Source organism: Cavia porcellus, unplaced genomic scaffold (genome assembly GCF_034190915.1).
Source record: "Cavia porcellus strain 051 isolate PalLab524CR breed Dunkin Hartley unplaced genomic scaffold, mCavPor4.1 scaffold_25, whole genome shotgun sequence".
NCBI classification, from domain to species: Eukaryota; Metazoa; Chordata; class Mammalia; order Rodentia; family Caviidae; genus Cavia; species Cavia porcellus.
In genome coordinates this window covers 5691133-5718182 of record NW_026947508.1, presented here as the reverse complement: position 1 = coordinate 5718182, position 27050 = coordinate 5691133, and the positions used below count along the sequence as shown (strand labels likewise).

The 27050-nt window shown below is 45.6% G+C and overlaps 1 protein-coding gene across 10 annotated transcripts in view; it reads left to right on the top strand.

The window, feature by feature from the left end:
* Clstn1 (calsyntenin 1) overlaps positions 1-27050 on the top strand; it is a 56094-nt gene that overhangs the window by 2481 nt on the left and 26563 nt on the right. For 8 of the 10 annotated variants that reach the window (XM_063235465.1, XM_063235464.1, XM_063235460.1 and 5 more), the window contains exons 1-2: positions 19868-19981; positions 22706-22769. The exons of the other annotated variants lie outside the window; for them this stretch is intronic. In XM_063235465.1, the coding sequence (XP_063091535.1) occupies positions 19883-19981; positions 22706-22769 (163 nt within the window). In that variant the 5' untranslated portion in view covers positions 19868-19882. Of the gene's footprint in view, positions 1-19867; positions 19982-22705; positions 22770-27050 lie in introns of those variants that run through there. 10 annotated transcript variants of the gene reach the window in all.

Genomic DNA, 27050 nt, shown 5'->3' with positions numbered 1-27050 from the left:
GCAATAATAAAGTAATTATGTGGTAATTTAACAGATTTTTTTTTTAGTGAATCATGGCCGTATTTTCTAAAACAAAAAGCAGTTTAAGGGGCCAGGGAAGTAGCTGAACAGTAGACCACTTGCCTAGCACGCATGTACTCCTGGGTTTGATCCTCCAGCACTGAAAAACAAGTGAAAACAATTTAGTAAGAAGACGGCATTGATGTACAGTTTTGCTGATCTCTGCAATGTCCCACCTAAGGGAGTTTCACCAGGTTCTGGGCTCAGTCTGTGGCTGTGTGCTCTTGGGTTACCGGAGATGAAGGGGATTGGTCGTGACGCAGGGAAAGCTGGAAAAGAGGCTGGGCCCATGGGTATCCCCGGAGCACATTCTGCTGGCTGTGTCTGGGGCAGTGGCTGATGTCACAGTATGTTAGTCACCTGTAATTTGCTTCTCAATAATAGTTAAGGTTGTGAAGCAGTGCTTGAGCCAGCACACCTGTAATCCCAGTACTGGGGAGGCTGAAGCAGGAGAATCATTGCAAGTTTGAGACCAGCCTGGACTACAAAGTGAGCCCAGGGCCAGTCTGAACTGCATGGTGAGACTCTGTCTCAAACAGACAAAAAAACCCCAAAAAACAAAAAACCCATGCTTGCGGTAATTTACTCAAACGTAGAAAGGCAGTGGAGTTAATCCACCTCTTCCTGTGACCAAGCCTGCCCTCAGATTCAGTCCTGCTTTCTTGGGTGGTAGCAGAGTTGCACCCAATGAGACCTCGTGTGGGACTGATAAGTGTCCCCCAGGGTCAGTGTCAATCCCTTTGAGCCCAGGATCCAGTGCACTTGTGTGTACTCACTTCTGGTTCCTTTTAAATTTTAATGTCAGACTTTTTCTTTTTAATAAGCCAGAAGGCAGGGTGAAAAAGGTGAATGTTAAAGTCAGGAGGCTGGGGAAGCTTGTTATGTAGTGGTGTATGCTCATTAGCTGTCAAAATGTTCAGGAAATCCTGAAAGTTAAGGCTTTCTAAAAAAAGTTTAGTCATTAAAAACATTACCATCAGCGGCATAAGCACCTGCCTTGCAAGCAGGCAGTCATGAGTTCGATCCCTTGTACCGATAAAAACGAAAAAGACAAAAAAAAAACCCCAAAAAACAAAAAACAAACATTGCCATTTTTGTCCTCACAATGTAACGTTTTTGAGACCTTTAAATGGTTGATTTCAGCCAGGTGTGATGGCGTTGGCCTGTAATCCCCCAGCTCTGTGAGGCTGAGGCAAGAGGGTCAAAAGTTCTAGCCCAGTCTGGGCAGTTTAACCACTTAATGAAACCCCATCTCAATACAATGGGGGTGGGGATGTAACTCAGTGTCAAGGCCTCCCCATCACTGTAAAGTACTTTATATAATTACTATACTTCGCAGTGTTTGCTTTTTGGGATTTTCTGGCATCTGGCTTCCTCCCACCCGGGATGTCTGTGGAGGCCTGACGTGAGCTGGTGCTGGGCTTGGTGGGGAAGGCTGAGGACTGCCTGGGCAGGTTGTCTGTTTGTTCTGGCATTATCCCTGATGGCCAGGCCTTCTTCAGCTTTTGCCATAGTGTGTTCCGTGAATCCTGTTTCCCCTTGAGAGGTCATCTAACCCTTTCTGCCCTTTTATGTGAAAGTCTTTTATTGCTAAAACCTGGCAGTTTGCCTTCCTGCTTAAATGGCTCACTTACTTCTACGCTGTTGCAGTAGGGTGTTAAGTGCTTCTCTAAACTCCTAAACTGGAACCACATTTGCTAATTTATTTTAAAAACTTGAGCTTCTGAATTGTATGGCTAGAATTCTAGGAATGGAAGGGACTTTAAAAGTCTTTGAGCTCAGCCCATCTTACCAGAGAGGAAACAGATGAAGTTGTTTGATCCGCAGGGTGAATTTTTTATAGCCCAGGATATGAAAAGCAGGAACGTACAGTGGAGTCTGATTTGGGGTGTTTTGGCACTGTTTTTTCAGTAATAAACATTCAGAAAGCCTACACTTGGGTGACTTATTACCTACCATATCTTCCATACACAGATGAATCAGGAAGGTAGATTATAAAATCCAAGTGACTTTTGTTTTTTTTTGGAACTGTGGATCAAGCTCATGACCTCAAGTTTGCCAGGCAGGTGCGTATGCCGCTGAGCTAAATCCCCGGTGCCCAGACTGATATTTTAACATTTCTGCGTAAGTAGTTGTTGTACTAACAGAGTCCCCATTGTTTTCAATTTTGTAGCATTTTTTAATGTAAGTATCTCAGAAATTTGCACCTGATGTTCCGATCACAGTTACTCCATGGACAAGAGCTTTAGGAGTGATCTGGGAGGTTTTAAGGTGTAGTTCCAGTGTAGGCCAAGTCCAGTGTAGACCAAGTCAGTTCCTCTCATTCAGAAAGCAGCCTTCATCGTCAGAAAGCCCCTCGCACTTAGGCATGTGGTGCTGCATAGGAGGCTGAGGCAGGAGGGTCCACAAGTTCACAGCAGCCTGGGTAACTTAGCATGACCCTGTCTTAAAATAAGGGACCTCAGTATAGCTCAGTGCTCGAGCTCTTGCTTAGCATGTGTGAGACCCTGGTTCCATTCTTAGCACCACCAAGAAAGAAAGCAGTCGATCATCCCAGGTTCTGCCTCTAAATCCCCGCGGAGTAAACTTTGGCCTTCCTGGACTGTGGTGATCCATCGGTTAAGAGCAGACTCAGGCTGAACTGCTGGGTTCCAGTAGGTCCCAGCTCTGCCCCCCCTGCTGTGTGTTGTGGGCCGGGTTAGTAAATCTGTCTGTGCTGCAGTTGCTTCATCTCTGAAGTAAGAACAGTAGTAATACCTGCTCTCATAAGCTTGTTAGGGAACTTGTGTTTGGAACACTATAGTAAATGTTTGCTGTTTCATTAATTCTAGATAAAACTCATCTCACTTCCTTTTTAAATTCAGATGAAATTTATGTAACAAAATGAATAATCGTTTTAAGTTAATGAACTTTATTTTAAAACAGATGAAGTCACAGCTGTAGGTTCGCAGTACAGTGCAGGGGGAGATATAGAGGTTGCCTGCAGAGCCCTGGCCTCCTGCAGGACAGTGCTGGTGCTGTGTTCCTGAGGGTCAGGGAGCCTGTGCTCAGGTGTTGGGGGTGCCCCAGCCCGCAGCTCACGTTACAGCCCTGGTGGAGTTGTGTGTTACCTGGCCCTGATAGATACGCACTACCGTGATTGCTGTATGGTCTGGAGCTAGCCCCACTGCCCTGGAAACCCTCTATCACCCGCCCCCTCCTGCCTCTATAAACCCCTGTCTCTTCAGACTGTCGCAGGGCTGGAGTCACACAGTATGGGACCTTTGCACAAGGCATCTCTCACTCACGTGGGTTGAAGTTGCCTCCCGGTCTTCCCTTAGCTTCGTGTCTGACTCCTTTTTTGTACTCAGTAATACTCCATTACTGGATGCACCAGTTCATCTGCTGCAGGACATCTTTATTGCTTTCGGGATCTGGCAGTCATGAATAATTAGGGATAAAGCTGCCACCACCCCTGGTGCAGGTTTCGGTGTAGATGTGAGTTTCAGTTCATGTGGGTGAATAGCGAGCAGCACAGTTGCTGGGGTACGCGGGAAGAGCGTGTTTCCTATGTAACAGGAGTTCAACCCTCTCACTTCACGCTTCCCACACTGGATGTGTGCAGTATCGTGCATTGGAGCACTGTGGTAGGCCGTGGCAGTGTCTCACGCTTGTTGGGGTTTCTGTTTCCCGATGACATAATGTGGAGGGAGCATCTCTTGGTGGGCTTACCTGTCATCTGTAGCTCTTCTTCAGGAAACTGTCTGTTCCTGTCTGTTGCTCAGTTTTTGATTAGGTTATTCATTTTCTTTTTGTTTTATTTTGAGGTAGGGCCTATGTTGCCTACCTGACTTTGAGCTTGTGGTGTCAAAGAGTTCCTGTCTCAGCCTTCCAAGTACAGTAGTTAGTACTGCAAATTGGTGCCACTGTGCGTGGCTGTTGTTGAGTTTTAAGAGATCTTGAATAACAGCCCCTCATGAGATGTGTCTTTTAGAAATTTTTTTTTTGGTCTTTTTCCTTTTTTTTATTGGTACTGGGGATCGAACTCACCACTGCCTGCTTACAAGGCAGGCGCTTATGCTGCTGAGCTAAATCCCCAACCCCTTACAAATATTTTATCTCAGCCTGTGGCTTGTCTTCTCATTCAGTGTCTTTTGCAGAATAGAATTTTAAGTTTTAATAAATTCTGCTTATTTTTTATTTTAGATATAACACCTTTTATGTTGTATCTAAAAAATCATCAGTAGCCTGGGCCACATAGTCACACTGTCTCAAACCAAAAATAAAGTTCGTCACCTGATAATCAAGGCCACCTAGATTTCTTCTGGTGGATTTCTTCACCTTTGTTTTCTTCTGGGTGTTTTACAGTTTGTGTTTTACGTTGGTCTGATGACCAGTCCCAGGTCTATGATCCAAATTTTGTGGGGGAGGGTGCTAAGGATCAAACCTAGGTCTCACACATGCTGGATAAGTGCTTTACCTCTGAGCTGCATTCCAGCTCCTGATGGAATCTTTTTAGAGCGAGATTTGTTCAGCTTGTGTATTTCTTCTGGTCTGAGTTTTAACATATTCTGTCTTTCAAGAAATTGATCAGTGGGAAAAAAAGGGAATCGATCAATTTCTTCGGGTTATCAAATTTGTTGGAACAGAGTTAATAATATTCCTTTATTTGTCAGATTTTGTTGGTACATTTTAGATACACATAATGATCACATTCGTCATAGAGAATTTCTGCCTGTACATGATATAACTTGGTTCTTTTTTTCTCATTCTGCTACCCTCCCTTCAACTCTTCCCCTTTACTAAAGCTTTGTTTCCATTTTTTGCTTTTTCCCTTTTTTACTTTTCTCCTCTTTTTGCCCTTACCTTTGCTTGTTCCCCTCCCCATTTGAACATTTCCTTCCTGTTTCACAATACCTGATACACACTTTGGTCCTTATCTACACTTTTGGTTTCTCATACCAGAGAAACAATTCGGTACTTACTTGTGTATCCGATTTATTTCACAGAAGAGTATGGTTTTAGAACCAGGTGTGGTGGTACACACCCGTAATCTCAGCACTGAGGAGGCTGAGGCTGGAGGGTTATTGCAAGTTTGAGATCAGCCTGGGCTACAAAGTGAGCTCACGGCCAGTTTGAACTGCATAGCGAGACCCTGTCTGAAAAAGACCACCTCCCCACCAAAAAAAGTATGGTCTCGAGGTGTATCCATTTTTTGTTTGTTTGTTTGCTTGAGACAGAGTCTATGCAGTTCAGGCTGGCTTTGAACTCAGTTTATAACCCAGGCTGGCCTTGAATTTTGCAGTGATCCTCCTGCCTCAGCTGGGATTACAGGCATGTACCACCACGCCGAGCTAGAAGAGAGGCCGTTATTTTGTTTTTTTTTTTTGAGAGAATTTGTTGCTGTGAGGTCCAGGCTGGCCTTGGACTGCTGGGAAGTCCTTACCCTTCTGCCTAAGATTGAAGCTTAAATGAGTGGTTTCAGCCTTTCTTGTGTGTCACGTGTTGTGTAGCAAGTGTTCTTGGTGGCTCTGTCTTGAGTTCCTCAGAACTCACACAGACCTAGGTGGGGTGGCGCTGCACACCTGCACTATGTTAATGTTAACAATCAAGACAGCAGAAGCTCACGCATTAGCCTAGGCCTACATAAGGTCAGGACTGTCAGCATCTCCCACCTCCACATTTTGTCCCTTTGAAGGTCTCTGGGGCAATGAAACAGCTCCTGCAATAGCGATGTCTTCTGCAGTCCCTCCTGAAGGACCACCGGATACTGTTTGACAGTGAACTTTCTTTTAATTTGCAAGTAGAAGGGGCAAACCTTAAAATAATGGTAAGAACAAAGGATGACATGGAAATACCTAAGCTGGTAGTTTATTAGCACTGGACATTATGTACTTGACACATTGTTTGTATGAGGTTTTTTTTTTTTTTTTTGTCTTTTTCATTTTTATCGGTACCAGGGATCAAACTCACGACCGCCTGCTTGCAAGCAGGCAGGTGCTTATGCTGCTGAGCTAAATCCCCAGCCCCCTCGTCCTTTTTTTTTGAGCTAGGTCTTGCTGTGTAGTCCAGACTGGCCTTGTACTAGGGCAGCCCTTCTGTCTCAGCCTCCCAGGTCTTGGGAGCACACCAAGTTTTATTTTATGAAACTTACTTTCTTTTTTTGGTCTTTTTAAGACAGGTTCTCACTATGTAGTCTGGCTGGCCTTGAACTCATCTTATAACCCAGACCAGTCTCGAAATTGCTGCAATCCTGCCTCAGCCTCCTGAGTGCTGGCTTATATAAAACTCCTGTACGACTGGCAGCTCTGTAGTCTTGTTGGCAGTGTAGTCACCACAAACATGAGTAATATGCTGTGCAGTGACATTATGATGGCTGATAGGAATTTTTCAGCTTTACTGTAATCTTACAAGACAACGGTCATATTTTTGTCCCTTGGCTGAAATGTTACTTCATGGCACATGAAGATGCATGGATTCACTGTTGTAAATTTCCCACGAAGTACTGCTTTTACTACATTCTACTTTTCTGTCTGTTATCTATCTGTCTGTCTGTCTTTTGTTCTTTCTTTCTTTCTCTTTTTCAGACAGGGTCTCACTATGCAGTTCAAGCTGGCCTTGAACTCACTTTGTGGACCAGTCTGGCCTCGAACTTGCAGCAGTCTTCTTGCTTCAGCCTTCTGAGTGCTGAGATTATAGGTGTGCACCACCATGCCTGGCCTTTTTCTCCTCCCCTCCCCACTTCTTCCTCCGCCTTCCCTCTCCCTGTCTTTTTTTTTTGTGTGTGCAAGGCATCAAACTTTTGCATGCTGGCATGCTCTACCACTGAGCTGAACCATCAACCCCACAACTTTTGGTAAGTTTCTTTTGAGACAGTGTCTCCCTGTGTAGTTTAGACTGATTTTGAATTGGTCATGTAGCTCAGATAGGGCTTGAACTTGTAGCAGTTCCTTTGTCAGACTCCTGAATGCTAGGATTACAGGTGCATGCCACACACTTGTCACAGAGTTGTTTTTTGTGTAGCTCAAAATATTTAAAAATTTCTCTGGAGGGTTTTTTTTTGTTTTGGTATTTTGAGACAAGGTCTCACTATATACTTTAGGCCTGCCATGAACTCAGCTATGTGGCCCAGCTAGCCTTGAACTTGAAATTGTCCTGCCTCCGTCTCTTATTTACTTTTAGGGGTATATTGGGGATCAAACTCAAAACTTCATGCTTGTCAGGCAGGCACTTATGCCACTGAGCTAAATCCAACATGCCTCAGTCTCTTATATGCCTGGATTGTAGGTGTACACCATTGCGCCTGGCTGGGAGTACTTCTTTGACCCATGTGCTATTTTATTTTATTTTATTTTATTTTATTTTTTTGGTGGTATTGGGGATCCAGCTCACGGTCTCATGCTTGCCTGGCAGGCGCTTACTGTTTTGTTCAACTTTATAATATCTAATGAGATAGACAATTCTTTTTAAGGAAACAAGAGACATCGTTGATAACCATTGTTGATAACCTTGTACTCTGTTTTACTTCATGTGCTATGTCTATCCTTGGTTGTGACTGACAGCTTTGTTTTGCCATATTTGACTTTATTCTCTCCCCCCCAAAAAAGTAATAAGAACTAAGGAGTAATAAAATCCAAAATGTGTAAATTTTGTTGTAAAAAAGAGAGGGGAAAAAAAAGATCTCTAACGGATATAACAGCAAGTGTGTTTAGGGGTGTTAAATAGCTGACTATATTAATGTTTTTGGATCATTGAACACAGCTGTTTACAGTCTCTCTGTTTGAATGTCCACTTTGTATTCTTTGATACTGTGATTTGAGCAACTATTTCTAAGATGATAATATGTAATCTATTAACAGGTGATTTCTTACTGTTTTTTTTTTTTTTGTATTTCTGTATTACGTGTACCCTTACACCGCTTTGTTTTGTTTTGTGTTTTTCTCTTTTTCCTTTTAAATAAAATTAAAAAAAATATTTCTCTCTGTTGCTGATTTCTGATTTCATTCCATTGTGGTCTGAAAACAGTAGACGTATGATTTTTTTTTTTTTTTTATCCTTTAGAGCACTTTATTTTCCTCTCTTTTGTACAATGACAATTACACATTTTGGGTTTTATTACTCCCACAGTTCTTATTACTTTTTTTTGAAGACCAAATGTGACATAACAAAACAGAGTCAGTCAAATCAAAAGATGGACGTAATACATAATGTAAAAACAAAATACAAGCTGATCAACAGTGGTTACCATAATGCCTCTTGCTATCTTGAAAAGAATTGCCTAGGGGCTGGGGATTTAGCCCAACAGCATAAGTGCCTGCCTTGCAAAAGCAGGTTGTCGTGAGTTCGATCCCTGGTACAGATAAAAACTAAAAAGACAAAGAATTGCGTCTATCATCAGTTATAATAAAATTGAACACAGAAAAGAACAAAACCAATAAAACCAAAACATTGGAGACATTATAGGACTTCAAAAGAAGATAATAGTCAACCAGAATGGGCATCATAGTGAATCTTATTTAGTCTTCACAGTTGTTGCCTATACTTTCGAACTTGGTACTATCAAGCAAAACAGAATAGAGGAAAATCAGTCAAAACAAGATGGTGAGAGCAACACAGAGTTTCAAATCAAGTTAATAGGAAATCAAAGTGGGTTATAATAATATATCCTGCTATTTTTTATTTATTTTTCCCTTAATTAAAAAGATAAAAATAAAAAAGTAAATAATAAAAAAAAGGAGATTGAGATAAGAGGGCATAACAACAAAACAGTGGAGGTCAAAACATAACCATTTAAGCAAAATAGTGTTTCACCACTAGATATCCTGACATAAAAGTAATTACCGTAGTATCTCTTTACTTGAAATCTTTGAGTATAACTTCGTGTACTATAGCATCAAACATATCAAGACAATGTAAAATCATTCAAGAGAATGACATTATTACAGGGTATTTAGAATCAACTAACAGAAAATGAACAATGGTTTCTGTATAATCTCCTTGTCTATAAAAGTTTTTGTTTATATTATCACATATAATAAAATCCAATAAGATGCAACATGTTAAGACCGATGGAGACAGAAGAGCAAAAGCTTGATGGGACTTCAAAACAAGGTGATATTGGGGCTGGGGATTTAGCTCAGTGGCATAAGCGCCTGCCTTGTAAGCAGGCAGTCATGAGTTCGGTCCCTGGTACCGATAAAAATGAAAAAGACAAAAAAAAAAAAAAAAAAAAAGATGATATTAAATCAGCACTAGCTACTAGGATGTCTTGTTTTCTCCAAAATAGCTGTTCCTACCATCCAACCTTTTCTGCCTCATTTCTGTTGAGCTCTTTTTCTGTCATTAGTTGTCAGTTTGTCTTCTTCATTTTGCTTTCTGCTCCATTCATTGTGGCCTCTCTGCCACTGTTTCTGGAATCTTGGTATTTTTCTTTTTTAAAATATCCTGCAGTATTCTCTGTAGAGTTGAATTGGTGGTTGCAAATTCCCCTAGTTCCTCTTTATCCTGGAAGCACCTTGTTTTTCCATCAATTTCTAGGGACAGTTGTGCAGGATATGTCAATATTGGCTGGAGGTTATTATCTTTCAAAGCTTGAATTATTCCCCCCCCCCACTCTTCATGATTTGATGGTTGTGCCAAGAAGTCTGCTGTAATTCTGATGGGTGTTCCCTTGTAAGTGATCTGTTTCTTGTCTCTGACGGCTTTTAATATTCTGTTCTTATATTGGATTTCTGGAATTTTGATTATTATATGCCTGGGTGTAGCTCTGTTTGGGTTGTAGGTGGCTGGGGTCCTTTATGCCTCATACATCTTGCGTATCTTTACCTTTTGCTAAATTAGGGAAGTTCTCCTGGATTATTTCTGTGAATAGCCTTTGTAGTTCATTTGTTTGTATCTCTACTTCTCTTTTTTTATTTTTATTTATTTATTTTTTTTATCGGTACCGGGGATCAAACTCACGACTGCCTGCTTGCAAGGCAGGCGCTTATGCCGCTGAGCTAAATGCCCAGCCCCCTACTTCTTCTTTTATGTTCTTAATTCTTAAGTTATAGATCCTCTTATCATCTTCTAGCCTTTGTATTATTGCTGATTATTTCCTTGTTATTTTTAAGAGGTTTTTCATTTCATGCTCCCACTTTACAAATCTGTCCTCCAGTTCAGATAATCTATCCTTAGTTTCTTTCAAGCTGTTATGTCAGCTTTCAATAGAGTTTTTAGTTTCCTGGTAATTTCTTTGAACCTGCTTCACGTATTCTATGTTTTCTCTATTTTCTCCATTAAACAATTCTCCCCTTTTTTTCTGTTCTTCCATTCCATTATCTGTTTTTTCTTGGGCAGTGCTTAGCATTTCTCTAAGTATTCTACTTATATCTTGCCTTACTTCATTAAATACTTCGCTTTTGAACTCGTCTATGAGGCTCTGGAGATATCGCTTTATGTCTATTGGTGCCATGTCTGATATTGCATGTTTTCTGTCCTCATTCTCCATTGCATTTACCTTTCCTGGATCAGTGTTCTCAGGATTGGGGACTGAGGACCCTTTCTTTTTGCTCCCTCTTCCCATACTTTTTGTTCTTTCCATACAAGCGTATATAGGAGGCCCAGTTTCCTTCTTTGTCGGTTACAGTTTGTTTGAATCTGCCGACTAGGCATTCCCGCCCACTGCAGTGTACTAGGGAGACACAGACCTGGACAGCCTCTGCTGGGCCCGCCCCTCCAGGTCAACCTACTGAAGGCTTCACTGCTAGGGTGCACCACCAGATGCTGGGACCTGGTTTGGGCTAGCCTACTGGGTCTTAGTCTGTGGTGTCACTCAGGCCAAGCACTCCCCACCAATCCCACTTGAGAGGGGAATATGCGACTAAAGTCACTGCAGCGTCTGTTCCGGCTAGTCTGCCTGCTCCTTAGAATGTCCTCTGTTGGAGCCTCCTAGTCTATGGAAAGGTCCCCATTCCTCTTACTTATCTCAGGTCGATGCAGGGCTCCCCGCCAGTCCTGCTCTCAACTCCATTCGCTGATTCCCACTCTCAGAGCTTTCATGGGTCTCTCTCCCTGCTGTGCCACTTGAGACACAGCAGCGGCAGCAGGAAATTCAAATCTCGATTTCCAGAGGCATCGGTGTCCAGCTTCCATGCTGAGATTTTATCTGTTCCGGTTATAGCACTGGGATTGCATTTCCAGTTGGTTTCTCTCAGCTTAGTTGATTCCTGGGTCGGCAGGGTATATCTCCCCTTGCTTAGGACTCCCCACGCCGCACCATTCCTGGATTCTATGCTGGCTATCTCAGAGAGCCTCTGTAGCTGCTGTTATGTATCCCCCGTGTTATCCCGGAAGTCATGTTGTATGATTTTTACATTGACTTTTTTAAGGTGGTGAGAAGCTCCACGGTAGAGCTTTTGCTGCAGTGTATTTCAGAGATGACTGCTTCTCCTCCCCTGCCAGAAGCACGAGGCCATTTTTCTGGTGTTCACCATGAGGACCTGGTAGACCTCCTGGAAGTCAAGTTGTGGGGACCCAGAATCCCTTGTGACTGTCTACCAGAGCTTGTAACTCTCAGTTTAAGCACATGGAACCCTAGTCACAGGTCAGTGTCCCCCCCTTACAGTTGTGATGCTCTGTGTTCACTGGGTCATCTGAGTGGTGCCAGTGGGGGCAGCAGCAGTTTGCCCTGCAGCCTCACTGCTCTGATGAATCACAGAAGTCTTATGATTTTTCTGCCTGTTCTGCTATTTTACTTGCTATTAGGACCAAGTGCGAGAACCAAGCTATTTGTGTCTGGAAACCAGAAGTGCCCAGCGTGACATTTCCCCTGGCACTGGGATCAAACCCAGGGCCTCGCCAGGCACTTGTTGTACCTCTGGGTGACATGCCCAGCCCCTGGCATAGCACTTTTAAAACGTGCAGTTTACTGTCAGGCAGCTTTGTCCTGTTCTCAGATGTGTGCATTGTGCCATGCAGAAACTCCTGCCTGCTGTAAGTGGGCACTGCCCGAATCCTTCCCTTCCTGGTGCCCAGCAAATGCTGAGCTGAATCTGCTCTCTGTCTCTGTGCTTACTGCTCCTGGATATCTCATGTCTATGTAGTCATGTCATTCATCACTTTCTGTGTCTAGTTTCTTTGAACTCATGTAATTTTTATTTTTATTTTTGGTACTGAGGATTAAGCCCTGAGCCTTCACACTGAGCTACATCTCCAGCCCTGCTGTCATTTTCTGTTTTTCTTTTTCTTTCTTTTTTTTTTTTTTTTATCGGTACCGGGGATCGAACTCACGACCCCCTGCTTGCAAGACAGGTGTTTATGCTGCTAAGCTAAATCCCTAGCCCCTCATTTTCTGTTTTGAGGCAAGACCTTACTGGGTCTGCTAAACTGCCCAGGCTGGACTTAACCTTTTGATCCTCTTGCCTCAGCCTCCCAGCGTGCTGGGATTGTGGATCTGCGCTACCTTGCTGGGTGTGATTTTGAGAATCAGCCACCTTGTAGCCGCTGGTGCTTCATTGTGGTTATGGCTCCACTGTGTGCCTGTATCACATTTTGTTTGTTTGTTCATCTGTTGATGCTTATTTTGGATTGCGCGTACCTGCTGGTTTTCCGATTCGTGCTGCTGCGCTGTTGGCTGTTGAGGCACCAGTGTCTGCCTGCCTGCTGTCCCCTCTCGGGCTAAGATGCCAGGTGGAGGGACTGGGTCCTGCAGTGACTGTATTTGGTTCATTGGGGAATACCAGCTGCAGGCAGAAGCATTTTAACTTCCCACCTGCAAAGCAGCCTGCTGGCCTCCACCCTCCCTATCCCAGCATCTCTGTGCCCCAGCTCCCCCAGCATGGTCTTTCCTCTCAGACACCTCCTCAGTCTGGGTGTCCCTCTCAGATAGGGTCTGGGGGCGTCTCAGCGGCTTCCCATGCCAGCTGTATTCATGCCTGCCCTGGTGCTGCCTGGCTGCTCTGTGCTTCTTGCCAGTTCTCTTCCAGTCTTGGCATTTCCTTTATTCATGGCATCTTGGGTGTCGCCCTTGCTCCACATGCCGTCTGTCCACTCTTGCATCCCAGCATTCCTGGATTCGACATCATAGGGGAAGACAGTTAAGCACTCTCAAGCCTTGGAAGGTGACCGAGGCTTCTGGGTTTCCGGGGTACATACAGATCTCTTGGGGTGCCTGTGTCCCCATTGCATTCTTAGTCGCAGTATGTGAAGAGAGGCCTCATCAGACACCACACTGGAGTCCCACACTGGACACCACACTGGAATCCCAGTTGAACAGCTTTTTTGGGGGTGCTTGGCACTGAGTCTGTACTCTCGAAGCTGATCTCCCATGACCCTCCTAGGAACCCTCTGAGAAGTTTTCCAAGTAACTTATTCCTTTGAATAACGTTACCAGCTCTTGTGTCTTCCTGCCTTCTAACGGTACAAAAGCCAACTGGAACTTCCTCCATCCTGAGGGTGGAACTCGTCAAACACAGATGGCAGTGTCCATCCTCCCAGTTGGCAGATTTCAGCCGTCCACCTGCACATCACAGGGTCCTGGGACTCCCCAAATCACTCAACAGTGCAGCCTTCCTGTCCTCCCCCGTCTTGGACTCTAGCTCATCAATCTGTTGATCCTGCTCTGCATAATAAAAATAAGTGTAAATGTGCTTCTTGATTGACTTTCATCGTCTGTGTTTATCACAGAAATGTTACATATACAGTAATCATTCTATAAATAACGCAAGGGCTTCATGTCAGAGTCTAAGCTCACTGTCGTTAGTTTTGTAGGACTGTAAATAGTAAAAGCAAAAAAAAAGAACAAAGGATCATGATGTTTCTGGTTGGCATTTATAGGTTTATCAGACAATCTTAGGCAGCGTGCGATTATACTTGGGTAGCAGGTGCGAGGGACTTTGCATTGATAATGAATGCTAGCGGGGCTTGAATACTGTGTGGCCTTTTTTGAACTGTGTGTGATAAGGTTTCCGTTGTATGGGAAGGTCAGGAAACTAAAAACACATGTGAAACTTGGGAATCAGTGCTCACTGTTACCTTATGATTCAGGACAGTGATTTGCCTTGGCTTATTTTAATTCAAGATGAAGGCGATACTGATAAGGAGAAGGAAAAGGGCAGGCCCAGCCTGCATTTCCTGATAACAGTGCAGAATAGGGCATTTAAGGAAATCATGGCATGTACTTTGTGTATAACTAGGTTTCTGATTGGCATTATAAGAGCTTGTTGATAAACAAATGTGTGTACATCAACCTTCTAAAATGTTGTAAGAGAGATCTGCTGTGGATTTGTTCCTGTTGTGCTGCCTGAAAACATACATACTCTGGATGACTGGCTTTATGGGCTTTTTTTAGATGTAGTCTTTTTATGTTGCCCTGACTGGTTTCAAACTTCTGGACTAGTAATTTTCCTACCTCAGCCTCCTGAGTAGCTGGGTCTCCAGGCAATAATGATGCTGATAACTATCCATGTAAGATACGAATTGAGGGATTCCAGGCAGGCACTTACGCCACTGAGCTATCCCTTGCCTGAGTTGAGGGATTCCAAAGGACTCTGTTCCAAAAATTTTCCTGACCTGGTGTGGTGGTGCATGCCTATAATCCTAGCACTTGGGAGGCTGAGACAGGAGGATCCCTGGGAATTTGAGACTAGCCTGGACTACATAGTGAGGCCAAGGCCAGCCTGTAAGAGATAGCAAGACCCCGTCTTTTTAAAAAAAATGTTTTTCCTCCACCTGCTTGCAAGGTGCCTGTGTTTCTGTTTTCATGTGAAATCATTGAAGTTCTTTGCAAAAAGCAAGTATGGGTGCCTTAACTCATTAACATCTGTAGTGCCTAACTGAGAATTAGTCCCACCAGTGTCAGCGGGGCCATGCGGCAGTGGGAAGCGTGAGCAGGGAGTGTTGATTTGATGCCGACAAGGTGGTGAGGAAAAGCCAGTTGTGGAGTGGGGATTCCCAGGAGGCTGCAGGCTGGGCCCTGGTGGAGATGGCACCCAAGGTCTGCATCCCTGGGTACTATGCTGCACGCACATCTGAGAGCAGCCCTGCCTTCCGTGGCAGTGCTGAGGCCATGGCTGCAGCAGAAGCAGGGCCTGTGCCAGAGCTGGTGCCCCTGCAGAGGACCTTAGGAGAGAAGGTTAGAGACACGTCCCCTCTGAAGGGCAGTAGGCAGCAAGCGTGGAACTGCTAAGCGGGTCTTAGGCTCTCCCTCTCACAGGGGAGCCCCTGCTTGTGATGGCCCTCTGTGTGAGCCTTATGCAACACGGTGGGTCCTGGGGCTCGAACCCGGGGTGCCATGCCGTAGAGCTGTACCCCCAGCCCTTGTTAGACAGTTTTAATTTTTTTTTTGTCTTTTTTGTTTTTATCGGTACCAGGGATCGAACTCACGACTGCCTGCTTGCAAGGCAGGCACTTATGCTGCTGAGCTAAATCCCCAGCCCTGACAGTTTTAATTTTGAGACAGGATCTCTCTGAGCTGCTGAGGACTCAAACTTTGGTTCCTCCTGCTTCAGCTTCCCTCAGAGTGGAATTACAGCCGTGAACAGCAAGCAGGGCCGGCTCTGTGGTTCTGTTTAGTAGTGTGTGGCATTCTGAGTCCAAGTCCAGGTGGGGGTTCAGGAGCTGCTTCGGCAGGAGCCTGCTAGGGGCACTTGTGCGTCGCCCAAAGGCCAGGGGACATCGGGAGGCTTGGGCAGGTCTGCTCTTCCGCCCTCCAGGGCACCCACTTTATTAGGTGAGGTTTCTCTGGCTTTGCTCTCTGCTTCTTCTCTAGCTCTCCCTGTCTTCTTTCTTTTTTGCCCTTCCTCACAGCCCTGCAGTACCTGCGCTAAGAGGCCAGAGACCTTGTAATCCTACAGGGTCCCTGTGCCCACCCACCACGGTTCCTGGGGATGCTGGCCTGTAGGCCCCACAGTTTCCTTGAGCGAGGATCTGTACAGCAGCCCAGGCCAATCGTAAATCGGCGACTCTCCTGTCTTGGCCTCCCAGAAGGCTGTGATTACAGGCTTTGGAGCACCATCACCCCTGGCTCGAACAGCTCTTTATGCTTTACCTCTGGGAGTCTGGAGTAGGGTGGAGAGCCTGCAATGTCCCTAGGGATCCTGTAGTTAAGGGTGGGGCTCCAGGTCTCCCTGTGTTGGGGGGAACAGCTGAAGGGTGTTGGCTCCCAAGACCCAGAGGACCCATCTGAGCATAGGAGCACCCTTGTCCTCATCCCCTAGAGTCCCAGCCAGACTCCAGGGAGGCCTCTTCCTTCCTAAGTGCATATGGACTACACCTGTCACCTTGGGGACTCCTGTGAGAGTCTGCAAAAGCCATTGTCACTGAAAATCTTTCTTGTTGCTGGGCATGAGGCGCCTGTGCTACAGTGACTATCATGTCACATTTGTGACATGAGAGAGGCGCTCAGGACATGTGACAGTTGTTTTTGACACTCAGAGGCAGTGAACATGGAAGGCAGATGCAGGCGGCAGCCTCATGCCCACCCCGGTACGGGGATGGAGCCAGGGCCTCGCCAGCCCCAGGTGTTCAGAGACCTGGCCACCGTACCAGCTCCATTGTGCCTGCTGATTCCTGGCTGGCTAGTTTCACAGGGTGAACCTTACATTGATTGAAAAGTAACCCAGTTAGAAAAGTAATTCATTTCTGTGCTTCATGCCATGGGCATGTTTTTATGTGCTTCTAGAAAAGTTTGTCAAGATGATATTTGGAAAATTAAGTAAAAACACTGATGAAAACCCACTCCAGTGGTAGAAAAATGAGCTAGTACTAGGGAGTGTAGCTTCTTTCTGCATGGTTGTTTCTATTGCTGAGAATGAGATCCAGGACCTCACACTGGGCACACGCTGTACCCCTGAGCTCCACCTCACTGCCAGCTCAGTGTACACTGTGCTTTTTCAGGACATTTGTTGGAGACCACTTTGAGCTAACACATGTTTTCCTAGTGGCAGGAATAAACACTAGCCGTCCTTGCTGGTTTGGAGCTGTGATTATGCTGTGCTGTAGATGGTGTGTGCTCAGATCCGATCTTCAGGCTGTCCTGTGGAATAACCTTGGAACTTGTTTAAAGAAAGAACCTTGCTAGACTTCACGTCATGCACCTGTAATGCCAGCTACTCAGGAGGCTGAGGCGGGAGGATCACTTGAACCCAGTAGTTCACCATCAACCTGGGCAACATAGCATATAAAAGACAAAAAAAGAGGAAACCTTTATACTCTTTCATCTACCCACCTGCCTTCGCAACTGATTCGCTATTTTTGAAGTTTTATTTTCATTTTAAAATGTAATTTATAGAATTCTACTCAATGTAGGACTATTCATAATAGAATAATATTTATAAGATATGGCCTTGCCACACGCCCCGTTTTATTCACCTAGAACCTCACCGTGTTCCCTTGCTTTTCTCGCTGTGTGGTCCAGGCTGGCTGGACCACACTGAGGACCACACTGAGGATCGCCTCTGAGTGCTGGGATTACGGGTGTGAATCCCACACCTGGCAGGACTTTACCATTTTAACCATGGATGCCTCTTCCTTTCCATCTTAAAAACATGAGGGGCTCCTGAGGGAGGGAGCACTGGGATGCCCCTCTGTACTGCTGATCAGGAAGCAGTCCTGGAAGCTTCTCCGGCCCCAGCCTTTATTCAGACCAGACTGTGTCCTGGCAGCATGAGGTTAACTTGTGTCACTTGCCCCTCTCTGTGTCATCAGCCAGTAAGCCCTCTCCAAAGGCAGCAGCAGGCCTCCTCATTTCAGGTTCTTCCTGGCTGCTGTCCTGGGTAGTGAGGGAGTGTCCAGGACCTGACGGGAAGATGTGCCGCTGCAGTCTTGAATACAAGTGAGTTCTAGAGCCACATAAAAGAAACACTTGGGTTTCCAGTTATGTGGAGGCACTAGATGCAGACGCCAGCTTTCTGAGGTCAGTTCAGTTCCACTCTGTGCTTTGTAACAGCAGTTTTCACCAGGACTGTGTCTGTAGGGGTTAGACGCTCCTTAACCTACTGTTTGGTATGTGAGCACATTTTTTGAGGGGTAGAGGGTTCAAGGCTTTGGATAGCTTTCTGAAGAGGATGTATGGTCTGAAAGGTTGTGAACATGCTTGAACCATAGGCTTTTATTTTATTTTATTTATCTTTTTGAGAAAGGGTCTCACTAAGCAGTTCAGGCTGGCCTTGACCTCACGTTGGAGCCCAGGCTGGTCTTGAACTTGCCACGATCCTCCTACCTCAGCCTGCTGAGTGCTGGAATTGCGGAATCATAGACTTGCAGGTACTGCATTTGTCTCAGCTCTGGGGACACTCCCATTTCAGCCAGACTTGACAGCAGAAATGTTAGTTCCACTTGACTTCTTTTTATTGTGATTTTTAAAAGCACATTTGTGATCATCACACCCTGATTTCTCAAAAATAACATTGTGACAGTTGCTGTCTCTTTGCTAATCGTGTAGCTAAATGATGCTTTTAGAAGAATCAGTCTTGATGATAAGCAAAGTGACACACAGTGCCTGACTAGTGACTGGCGTGCTGTAAATGTGTTGGATCTGATGTTGATTGTGCAAAACGGGGCGTATTCAAATGAGTAAGACTTTCAGATCAAAACAGGACTCTTTTCAAATGGCAAGCTTGGGAAAGTGGTTAGAAAGAGTTTCTAGCAAAATATTAGAAATTCAAATCCAATGCTCTGTAAGAAGAATCATTATACCTTGGCTATATGGAGTTCGTCCCCCAAACACAAGGCTGTTTGAGCCTTCAGAACTCAGGTGGGTGGGCCAACAGGCTTACGTGCAAGAGCTCACAGAGATCTTTGGGAAGCTGGCATTGGGTAAGATGCCGTTCCTCCACGAGAGGACTTCCAGTACATCGGGAGGCGGGATGAACCATCTCGACTTGGTAAACATCTGCAGAACCTGCTAAATCCATAGGAGTGAACAAGAATTGGCAAAGCTGCAGAAACCTGTAAAGCATCATCATTCGGGGTTATTGGTGCTACAGTTTTTTTTTCATAGCAGAATTGAGTTAAATGGCACACACTACATGGAGATGTGTATATTAACATAAATTACTTCATACTCCAAAATGGTCAGATCATACGGATACCAAGTAAATTGTGTGTATGTGTGTGTGTGTGTGTGTCTTTTTGAAATAGGGTCTCAGTGTGCAGTTCAGGCTGGCCTTGAGCTCACTTTGTAGCCCAGGCTGGTCTCCAGTATGCAGTAATACTGCTGCCTCCGCCTCCTGGGATTATAGGCCTGAGCCACCACATCCGGCTTAAGTAAACATTGAGTGATGTTAAATAATTACAGTGAGCTTTTTAGGCAGTAATACCTTTGTGGTTAGTTTTAGAAGGAATTGTCTTTTAGAGAGGTGTGTTGAAGTATTAAGGAGTGAAGTTACATGACTGGAATTTGTTTAAAAATAATTGAGGAGCTGAAGAGGTGGCTCAGTGGCAGAGCACTTGCCTGGAATGCTTGCAGCCGTGAGTTCAATTCCCAGTACCATTAAAAAAATTGGAAAAAAAGAGACAAAAACAGAAAGTAGTTGTAATTAGTGACGGGGGTGGCCCTGTATTGGTTGCTGTAGTTGCCGAGTGGTAGGTTCATGGAATCCATTCTACTCTGTCACCTTTTGCATGTTACACTTTTCACATAGCATCAAAATGTAAAACTATTCAATATATAATTTATTTGATCACATCTAGTTATTGTTAAACAAATGTTCACAGGGAAGTAGAGAAACTGGTAGTTTTGCGTACCGTTGGTGCAGATGTAAAGTGTTTTGTCACTGGGGAAACAGCCCTGCAGTTCCTTAGAAACTTACAGGTAGAACTGCCGTGGGACCAAGCTGCTCTCCTTTGGGTGTATTTACAGAGAATGGAGACAGGGTCCCAGGAGATGCGTGCACACCCATGCTCACAGTGGCATTGTCCTGTCACCACCAAAGAGAGGAAGCAACCCAGTGACCATCCGTGGGTGAGTGGACAGTACAATGGAATACTGGTCAGAGTACATATAGATGAAGCCTGAGGGTTTATATGATGAAGCAGCCACTCCGTGACAAGCTCTGTGTGATCCCACTTACATGAGGTAGCTAGAGACAGCAAGTAGAATAGAATGGTGGTTGCCACGGGCCAGGAGGGAGGAATGCTAAATTATTCACTGTTACCGAGAGGAGTCCTGGAGAGGCTTGGGGATGATGGTTGCAAAAACAGCAGTGTAGGGCTGGCTTTAGCCCAGCGGTTCCTTCCAGTCTGGCTTCCCAACCGCCCGGACCAATTGGTCCGGTGGTTCGAGACCCGCGGGCGCTCTCCAGTCCTTTTTAAAAAACAAAAAACAAAAAACAGCAGTGTACTGAACTGGACACTTAAAAACAATTAAGGTTACTGGGTGTGGCGTTGGACACCTGTAATCCGAGCTACTCTGTAGGCTGAGGCAGGTGAATTACAAGTATGAGCCCAGCTGGGCATGTAAAGGCAAAATGTTTTAAAAGGGCTGGAGATGTAGCCCCAAGGTAGAGTGCTCACCTAACACACACAAACTCCTGGGTTCAGTTTGTAGCTCGGGCAGGGGATTGGTTTAAACTGGTGTAGTGGCCCTGCCTATAGTCCCAGCTCTGTGGGGTGCAAGGTCAGAGGTTAGATAGAACCCAGCAGTTTGTGGCCAGCATGAGCAACATGATGAGAAACCTGTTTCCAATAGCAGCCAAAATAAAGGTTAAGATGATAAACTGTAAGTTGTATAATTTTATCGTAATTTTTTTGTCTTTTTGAGATGGTCTCGCTATGCAGTTCAGGCTAGCCTTGAGCTCACTTTGTAGCCCAGGCTGATCTTGAACTTGCAACAATCCTCCTGCCTTAGCCTCCGGAGGGCTGGGATTACAGAAGCCACCACGCCCAACTATCATAATGTTGAAAAAGCAGTTATTTGAAATTTGAAGGAAAAATTAGAAGGCTAAAGTTTAATCTTTCAAAAGTTAGATTGTAGGAATTTTTTACAGGATGTGGTTGCAAATAATTTTTTGAGGGGTGCAGGGAGTGGAACCCTAGGCCTTGTGCCTGTGAAGCACAGACTGTCAGGGAGTACTCCCCGCCCCCAAGTTAGCATTCTCACTGGCTGCTCTGCTGTGCAGGTTCCTAGTTTCTAGGAGTCTTTCTGGGGTCCTGTAAGGATGCAGCTAGGTGAGTGGCCAGAAGGAAGAAAGGAGAGCTCTTTGTGTTTGTGCAGTTTTTTTTTTTTTTTTTTTTTTGCTTGTTTATAACAACAGCAGAGACCAGGTTATTTGTAAGCAAAAGACATTGGTTATTTTGCAGTCCTGTAGGCTGAAAGTTTCGATACCAAGCTGCGGCATCTGCTGAGGGCTTCTTGCTGCATAACATGGCCAAGGACCTCACTTGGAGAGAGAGGGGATAGTGCCAGCTCACTCCTCCTCTCACAGAGCTGCTCATGCCATCATAGGGCTGTACCCTCCTTGCCTTAACTAATCTGTGGCTCCTGGAGGCCCTGTCTGTGACCTATCAGCCTAGGAACTTGGGGGTCAGTGTCCAGCCTGAGAATGCTGGGGGACACCCTCAGACCACCTCAACCTTTCCTTGGGATTCCCCCCCTTTTTTTTTTTGGTCTTTTTCATTTTTATCGGTACCAGGGATTGAACTCACGACTGCCTGCTTGCAAGGAAGGCGCTTATGCCGCTGAGCTAAATCCCCAGCCCCGGGATTCCCCTTTGCCCTGCCATCCCTCCTTAACTTTCAGTCCCAGCTGGGACAGCTGCCCCCAGCCCATTGCTGTAGAAGCCTGGACTCCAAACGGCAGGCTGTGATTCTTCCTTTCCTGGCTGTGCCTGGCTGCTCTCTCCCTGCTCCTAGGGCTCAGGGTGGGGTCTCCACCAAGAGAAAACCCCTCTGAGCTCTTCTTCACCCTGCACTTGCTTTTCTCGTAGCATTTAATGGCTGGCCCTCTCCCAGGTCACTTCGATGAGCTGGGCTAGCAGTGACAACTGCGAGGACAGGTTTCTGGGGCTGTGTACTCCTCCCAGAGGGCCTGGCTCAGATCCATCCCCACCATGCCTGATGCCTTGGACATCACAGGATGTAGCTGGTGTGATGCTCAGTGCTTGTTACCAGCATGGTGAACACAGGACAGGTTTCACTGTGCTACTGGGACAATTAAGTGCTTGACTGATTTAAGGATCTATTTCATGCTGAATTGTTTTTACAAATTAAAAATTACTGTCACATGGAAGTAATACACATACGTTATGAAGTTGGCTATTTCCAAGTTTGCAGGTAATTATAATGTGGAAAACACTGAATTTCTTTAATGAGGCAGATCCAAGGCTGTGGTTCTTTAGGGGACAGGGAGAGGGGCGCTCACGGTCCTGGGAAGTGTCTGGAGACAGCGCTGGTCATCCCAGGTGGCAGAGGTGTTGGCAGCACCTCTAATGACAGTAGGCCAAAGTTGCTGCAGAGCACCCTGAGAGGCACCAGGACGCCCCTCATCAGCAGTGTCTAGCCTGGGATGTCCTAGTGCAGATCTGGCCTACTGGTCAGAGCAGTGTCTAGTGTGTACTGGAGGAGTGACGTGCAGGTTTACTTGAAGCCAGGTTTACTCAGGCTTTAAACACGAGCTCACAGAATGGAGATTCTTTAAAAGTGTTCGGTTTCAGGAAAAGCATTACTGATAGATACTTTTTCCAAGCAGAGAGAAACGGTGCTGTCCTCACAGAAGCTGTTACTGGGAGTGGCCCCAGGTGTAAAGGAGATTGGTGTGTATACATTTCATGTTTGTGCTACTTTGGTTGGCTAAAATTTTCTCTTTTGTTAAAAAGATTTTTGTTGTTCATTTGGTTTTAATGCTTAATAGTATCACTGCAAAATACTGCTTCCCTTCTTTGCTGAATAAAGGGTAAAGGCCCGAAGGGCTGGAGAGCGGGGACTTGCTTCAGCCACAGTTACATATTTAGGAGGTGCTAATTGGGAGGTGGCCATGGGAACCACTCGACTAGGTAAGCCCAGGAGCCTGCTTAGCCCCACACTCTCCCAGCTCAGTTATTTCTGAAACTGAATTTACGCTTGCGATTAATTTATCAAGACGTGCAGAGGGGCCTTCACCACCCTATCCTCCTCACAGCAGGAAGGCCCAGCTTTTGGTGCTGCTCCTGACTTGTGATACCCATTCAGGTCTGGCTGGTTGAATGATCTGCTTCTAGCACCACCTAGCAGGCTCCAGGCCCTGGGTTCAGTCCTCAGCACTACAAGCAAATAAAACACAAACAACAGAACCTCCCATTTACAGAGTGAGTGAGAAGCAGAATCCACACATTAGCCACCGTTGTGCTTATTGTAAGCTTCCTGTCCTTTCTCCCTCACCCTTGGGAAACTCTGACAGCTGCTGTGAGCTGCAGAGTCAGAGTGTGGCAGGGTGGAGAAGGAGAGGGCTTCCCAGTGCCACCCAAATCACGGGTCCCTTTGCACCTTCCAGTGTGCTCAGAGCCAGACATTGGACCTTGTCTTGCGCTTCTCACCACGGCCTGGCAGATGCAGGGTGCAGTGCTTCTGCTGGCCCTGGAGCCCGTGTCGCAGCACATCTCTCAGGTCTCCGCCTGTGCTCCTGCCACTGCTGCAGGTGTGTCAGCCACCAGGCTCTGCCTGGCTCTGTGTCCGACACCTGTGCAGTTGCCCTTGAGAAGGTGAGGCCTGTGACATGTTCTGGCCCATTATGTGAGCAGCCATGTCCGTGCCTTCACCCCACCAAGCACTCATACTTCCCCCCTGCATGGGGAGAAGCAGTGTTGGAGGGTTGGCAGCTTCGTCACGGGGGCCTCTTTGCAGCTGTGGTCAGCCACTGCCTTTGCCAGTGAGGTTCCCCGCTGGGAGCAGAAAGTGTGTCCATGTCAGGCAAGCACGATCAGCAGCCGGGAGAAGCGGAAGGGACTGGGGTGTTCACTGGTTAGAAGGACCAGGGAGGGGGATTGGTCTGATCCTAGTTAGAACCTATGACTGGGGGCAGTACTCAGAGTCAGAATGAGCCATGCCTTCTGTTTCGATTTTGGAACTGCATGGCTACCGTATTATTTAAAGCGTGTTTTGAGGGGATAAAAGATCAGCTGGCAATTCTAAACACAGCCTAAGACACCTTTCTGTGAAATGACCTCAACGGAGGATCTGGGAACGCTCCTTTAGTGAGTAGCTAGTGGGATTTTTAACTGAAGCTGAGTAATTTGGAGCATGTCACCAAAGGTAACTTTCGCCACCTGGTGGCAGTATTCCTTAATTGCAGATTTCTTTTGAAGTCTAGGATTCACAGGTGAAATACCCTCAAAATCTGAAATAATCAGCGGTCATTATTTAAGGAACCATATGACCACCTATGTCTTCTAAACTAAGAGGCGCACCTCAGATTCTAGTTTGGATTTCTCCATATGCACGAGCAGCTCAGAAGAGAGTGATTTGGGGTACTGGTGGATATCAGGGTGCCACGTTGCCTGGGGAGACTTCGGAGCCAACCTGCCAAGTCTCTTGCTCGTGTGGCTTGGTTTAGGGACCAGCTCCTCCGTAGCCCATGGGTGCTCGGGATGCCTAACTTTATCACTACCTGCCGTGGTGCTGAGGATGGAACTTAGTGCTCTGCCCTGCGAGGCATGGGCTCTACCACTTAGGTACATCCCTAGGCCCAGGAGGCACGACTGTGTTCTGTACTTGCTTTGCTGAGGATTGAACCCAGGGCTTTTGCGATGAGCTGCATCCCCGGCCCATTTTTTATTTTGAGATGGTCTAACTAAACCACTACATTGCCCAGGCTAGGTGTCAACCTGTGATCCTCCCTGCCTCAGCCTCCCAGAGTGCTGGGTTTATAGACAAAACGCCACCAATGCTGGCTTAATTTTTATATTTAAGGTTAAGGCTGAAGTTTAACTATTATACTGTTTTGTCTTGAAACAAAATTAAAATCTACCACAGCCATAAAGGATCGTCATGTCCACAAGTATTAGGTGTGTGTGTCCCAGATAAGCCTCACACTTACCAAGGATCTGACTGACAGCGTTGCTGTTCTGTATTTTAAGTTAGTGCTGTGTTGTTTGAAATGTAGCTGGAGTTTAACTATGGAGAATGAGATGAGATGCGTGAGGGGTAGATTTGTAACACAGGTGACTTTTATTCCTAGACCACCTGCTGGCAGTCAGTTGTCTTTGTGAGTTGTTTTTCAAAGGGCTGATTACACAAACATCAATCACCTGTTTCTATAAATGTTTTATAGTGCAAATTGAATGTAATGAAATATTAAAAATACCATTCATTAAATATTGAAAAAGTTCAGTCTCTGGAACTGGCCAAAGATCTTCATTCTGCTGCCAATTTAAATGGGCAGTGTAGAAATTTTAAATTATAAAATGAGAATACTGGAGGGAGGGTGACTGCAAATATAACTGTAGAGTCACCCCACATACAACCCTTACCCATTTCCTGGAGAGACCTGCAGCCTTTCCCGTAGGTGGCAGATCACACATTGTGTTATTAATCATTTATCATAGGTTTTCTGCAGTTTGCACTGCTTTATCTTTTTTCATTCTTGTATAACTAAAGTCAGTCTCCTTTAGTTTGTCAGAATTTTTATGGACTCAAATACTAGAATGTTTCATTATGTTCATATTTGTATTAATAAAACCTTTTAAAGTTTGGAAACAAATAGGAATCAAATATTGTTCTTTATTTTAAAGGGGAAAAAAAACCCTGAAAAATCAATAAGCAACTAACCAAAAAAACAATAACAAGCAAAACTACCACAACAGCAATAACAGAAAACAATATAGGTTTTCAAAACAAGATGATAGGAACTTAAGAATGGTTGTTATATTGTATATTGTTATCTTCACAATAGTTGCTCAGGCTTGCAGATACAAGAATAAAACAAAACAATGCAACAGAACAAAACATTGGATTTCAAAAGCAAGACAGAAGGAAATCCCTCACAGTTGCTATAATGCCTATTGTTATCTTCCAAATAGGTGCTCAGGCCACCAGCATTAGGCCTGCAAAGTCAGTCAGACACCACAGCATTGAGTTATTTTTTTTACTTCATTTGCTGTCATCTTAGCCTGAGCCCCTCGGAATCAGCCAGTTGCGTGGGGTGCGGGGGCGGGGTGTTAAGGCAGGACACAGATTGATGTTGCTCTTCTGTTCTCCCAGCCTGAGTGCTAGCTGGCCCACAGGAGGGCGTGCTTTGGCTTCTTGATTTCTCTTCCTGTTCCTGTTCCTGTTCCACATGGCTTCAAATAGTGTTCTTTTTTTGGCACCAGGGTTGAACTCACGACCTCATGTTTGCCAAGTAGGTGTTTATGCTGCTGAGCTAAATCTCCGGCTCAAATATTAATGACAAATTAAAGTTGGTGACAGTCCGCGGTGCTGTTCAGAGGACGTTCTTCTGTGAAACAGCTTGCTTGTTTCACGTCAGTCACTCCAGGTGTGTCCCGGCTGTGTCATAGTGTGGTTTTCTGGAGAAGACACCCGGAAGCCAGAGGTAATGGTGCACACCCATAATCCCAGGACTCTGGGAGGCTGAGGCAGGAGAAATGTAAATTCAGGCCCAACCTGGCAATTTTCTGACTTAGTGGGACCCTGTCTCAACATAGCAAACAGGGCTGGAGGCAACTTGGTACAGAGGCCCTGGAGTCAGTCCCCATTACCCGGAGAGGACGCAGAGGCCCCACCCTGGTGCCCAGGAGGCTGTCGCACCTTCAGCAGGGCCGTGCTGCCTGTCCCAGTGACGCCACCAGCTGCCTCCTTGGTGCTGCCCCAGAGTGGGACAGTGGTGCTGCCACCTTCTGAGTTCTTTATCACCAGCTCTCTGGTCCCAGAGCAACTCCTGGGGGCGGAGATGTTTCCGAGGTGCTTTGCTGCTTGGTCTCTGTGATCTGTGTTGGGCGTGGAGAGGGGTCCCTCATGATTACGACTGTGGTTAACCTTCTCCTCAGGCTTTCTTGACCTCTTTGGCTCACACAGCACCTCTGGGTTTTCGGGCTTCCCTGTGTGGAACATCCACCTGGCAC